At 33.3% G+C, this 3,728-nt stretch overlaps 1 protein-coding gene across 1 annotated transcript; it reads right to left on the bottom strand.

The window, feature by feature from the left end:
* Positions 1-1,447: 1,447 nt before the first annotated feature.
* Positions 1,448-3,114, bottom strand: LOC116351249. Its single transcript, XM_031783328.1, has 3 exons — positions 2,942-3,114; positions 1,819-2,016; positions 1,448-1,757 (listed from the first exon to the last, which is right to left on the bottom strand). Exons 1-3 carry the CDS (start codon positions 3,003-3,005, stop codon positions 1,534-1,536), a joined length of 486 nt encoding a protein of 161 aa, XP_031639188.1. The 5' UTR covers positions 3,006-3,114; the 3' UTR covers positions 1,448-1,533.
* Positions 3,115-3,728: the final 614 nt, after the last annotated feature.

The following is a 3,728-nucleotide window of genomic DNA, read 5'->3' as shown; positions in this document are numbered from 1 at the left end:
TACGTCCAAATACCTTTCCAATGGTATATCACTAGTCACCACCCGTTTCCGTTTGACCGGTTCCACTGTGGGGGACGTTTTCATGGAAAAAATCAACATTTCGACATCTTCACATTCATGACACCGAAATCCACTCCACTAATGTAGATTTTCTAAGTTTGACTTTCCCATTCGATTCTACTCATAAATACCTTTCCAACGGTGTATCAAACACCATAATTTGTTTTCATTTCATGGTAATTATTCTGGTCGTACTTTTAAAGACAAAATCTCACATTTCAAGTAAAAATGTGAAAATTAAGGATTTTTTATGCACAATATATGAACAGTGTTATTTCATTCACTGATTAAAATGTTTTCATGTATTGTATGAACATTCTTAATGAACAGACCGACAAATCCGACACAATGAGCCAAAAACAGGACGCCGATTAAAGTGGTACAGGTGCCAAGAGCTGAACGTGCTGTTGTTGTAAACGATGAACAACAATTAACTGATATTCTCAAACTAAACATCGATTGTTTCGAAGAAGTGTTCGACTTTTTCTCACTGGCGGTTTTGGTAGCAATGGAACAAATATGTAAACGAATGCAACTATTTGCGGGATATTCTTTCCAACTAAACTATGGACCCACAACAGCATACTTCGATAAGGATGTTTTTCCCTTGACCATGTTGATTTGGATTGTTTCAAGAATTTCTTACAAAACGTCGCAATTGATGATTATGATCTCACAAATGCACATAATGTGGATGACATTGAAGTTTCCATGGATGATGATGACAACGGCGGGTCCACGAAATCGCAACAAATAATACAATGGTGAATTTCGTCAACGCAGATCTATTATGGGAAAATAGAGCATTGTTTAAAAGACTTTTAATAAAAGTCTGAACATCAAATATGATAAACTGGCAAACATTCATGATTGTGACAAAGTTTTTTGTACATTTTTGCTCGATGGACTCCATGAGTCTGGATTTTATAAAAATGTGACTTTCGGATATCGCAAGAAGATATCGGTCGTCTGGTTTCAGTAAAAGGAATGACCAAACTTCTAGCCTAACATGTACAAATCGTATCGCTGTTGGGACTTTGAAAAACTTGGAAGAACTATGCGTTTGCAACAGTAGTTTTGTCACTGATCTGAAGTCGCTTCCACATATTCTATCGAAGAGAAACGCAGAGAAAGTGAACAAAATTAAAGTTCAATGGTTTGCAAATGGACTATATTACAATGCAGACGGTAAGGTACTTGATTTATTGGCTTTGAGCAAAGAGCGTGAAAAATTATTAAGGAAGATGTGTATTTGGCAACGAAATCAGAAATTTCGTTCAACAGACGAACTTCAAATTGATTCAATACATCTGATATATTAAACAAACAAAATAGTTTTTTTATTTTTTTTTATTATGAAGTGAAATTTCATCAATTTAAAAGATATTTTATACAATTTTTTCGACGAAGAATCAGAAGAAAATTAAAAGTCCATTTTCTTACAAGAGAAAATCCTCTATTAATGTTTACAAATCAGCAATGAAAAAAATTACGAATCCATGCCCAAAATCCACATGACTTATCTTTGGTTTCCTCTTTTTTTTCGTTCATGTCTACACCGTTACAACCATCGGTGTCGCATGTCTCGCAAAATTCCGTCTTTATATACGGTGGTACATTATTATTCAAACACTCGTCCTTCGCAGCACCAATTTTTTCCCAGAAACAAGATCGAGATATAACGCGCTTATCATTAACTGCAAGAGAAGAAAAATATTACAAATCGATTTTTTAAACAAAATCACGCTAAGTACATACCAGTTTGTACGACCTTCTTGCACACGGCTCTTTGATCTGACGGTTGACTGTATGGGTTTAATTGGCCTGGTGGAAATGTACATTCCACGTAGCTCCAGCGCCTTTGTTGTTCGCTGATGCCACTTGCATCAAATGGGTCAGCGCAGAATGCGGCATTCGATGCATCCGATGAACATCTCCAACATTTGATGGCGCATACTGAAACATTGAAGAGATACCAAATAGAAATATTAGAAGATATTTAGGGCACCAGATGGGTGTCGATCCAATGATCGCGTGTATTTTCAATATTCCATTCATTATTATTTAAGAGCTTGCGTGTAAAATATTTTTATTTCTCGGCTGATAAGAACTGTTTTTGAAATTGTGTCCGGCTAAATTCCCTTTGATAAGCCATAAAAATTCCATCTTCATACGATTTTGTGATGCTAGTAAAGAATCTTATCGAATGACTTGAACTTGACCTTTTAATATTCATCGAATGCTGATGCTTGTTTATTCAATTTCAAATAAATATACCACATTTACTCTGATTCAATATTCAAAATAAAAACTTTCATTACAAAAATTCAAAACAGTTGAATCAATAATTACTTCGTTCTGTGTATTTTTAAAAAACCTGTTTTTTTATTTTTTTTTAATAAGTCGTTTTTGTCTTATTTTTCATTCTTGATCATTGATGCAGAGAGAGAGAGAGGTTTCCGTGTTTTGGCCCCTCTGTCACACACACATTTGGGATTTTCCCCGAAAACGAAAAAAAATTGGATTTTACCCCCGTCTGAACTTTTCACATTTTTTGTTAGTCAATGTATCCCCTCTGAGACATTGAAATTTACGCACTAAAGACTTAGCAACTTGAATGGGAAAGAGCACTTTATTTTTGGTGAAAGCCACAATAATTTGGGCATTTTAAAACAAGTTTCGTTTGATTCCTTATTAAATTTTGAACAAAAGAGAAAATACACATTTCTGACTTATGTTCTTCCACCAAAATTAGTTGTATATGGCCGTTATTCGGAAGACATTTTTTATAATCTTTAAATCATTTGCGTTTTCTTCTAAAACTTTCAAAGTATTTCGAGCATAGTTTTCTTTTAATATAATTGATGATTTGCACACATACCTTGCTGAGTTGAGGCTATGATGAATATAGTTATTACAATTGACAAAAAATTGAAAAAATTCATTGCTATTATTAACGGAGTATGAACCTTTTAGTAATGATTAACAAGTGAATTTTGAAAAGTTACTTCTATTCAACAGCTGTCGCCAAAATAAACTGTTTTCAAGCACTCTGTTTAAATATGCGATATTCTTAAAAAAACAACTTGGTTGAAATGGACGAAATTGGCATTGAAATTGAGATAAAAATGATTTTTTTTTTTCAATGTAACTATAAACTTCAAAGTGAATATTAAAGGGAACGGGAAGAAAGAGAGAGAAAGCAATTCAAATGAACCGAAATCTATCACATATAAATGTGTTTCATCCAATGTGTTTATTGAAGCTTTGCCTTTGGTATCTCTCAGTCCTAAAAATGTGTTATCATCGTTTTATTTTTTATGTTTCCTTCTATGATTTAAGATTATACATGTTGTTGTCTTATATGATAGTCATACACATGCCACATGCCATATGCCATCGTATTACGAATGTTAATGGAAGAGATATGTGTCAACTTATAATAATGTACATTATACACTCTCTATAAAGGAAAATTAAACCGGTCTCTCACTTAAAATACATGTTGTACCGGGTTAGCATTTTACAGAGAGATTGTACATGATTGTAATACATATTTGGTTCTTTGATCAGCATCTCTATATTATAATAATGTTTTTTGTCGTTCTTTCAGTCTCATTCGTCAAATTTTGTTTGTTTTGAATGTAATTCATTATCGCGACCACTTC

The sequence above is a fragment of the Contarinia nasturtii genome, unplaced genomic scaffold (assembly GCF_009176525.2).
Source record: "Contarinia nasturtii isolate CC-2019 unplaced genomic scaffold, AAFC_CNas_1.1 Cnas_scaffold_5008, whole genome shotgun sequence".
Classification (NCBI taxonomy): domain Eukaryota; kingdom Metazoa; phylum Arthropoda; class Insecta; order Diptera; family Cecidomyiidae; genus Contarinia; species Contarinia nasturtii.
The sequence above is the reverse complement of the archived record's forward strand: the minus strand, read 5'-3'. Positions and strand labels throughout refer to the sequence as shown.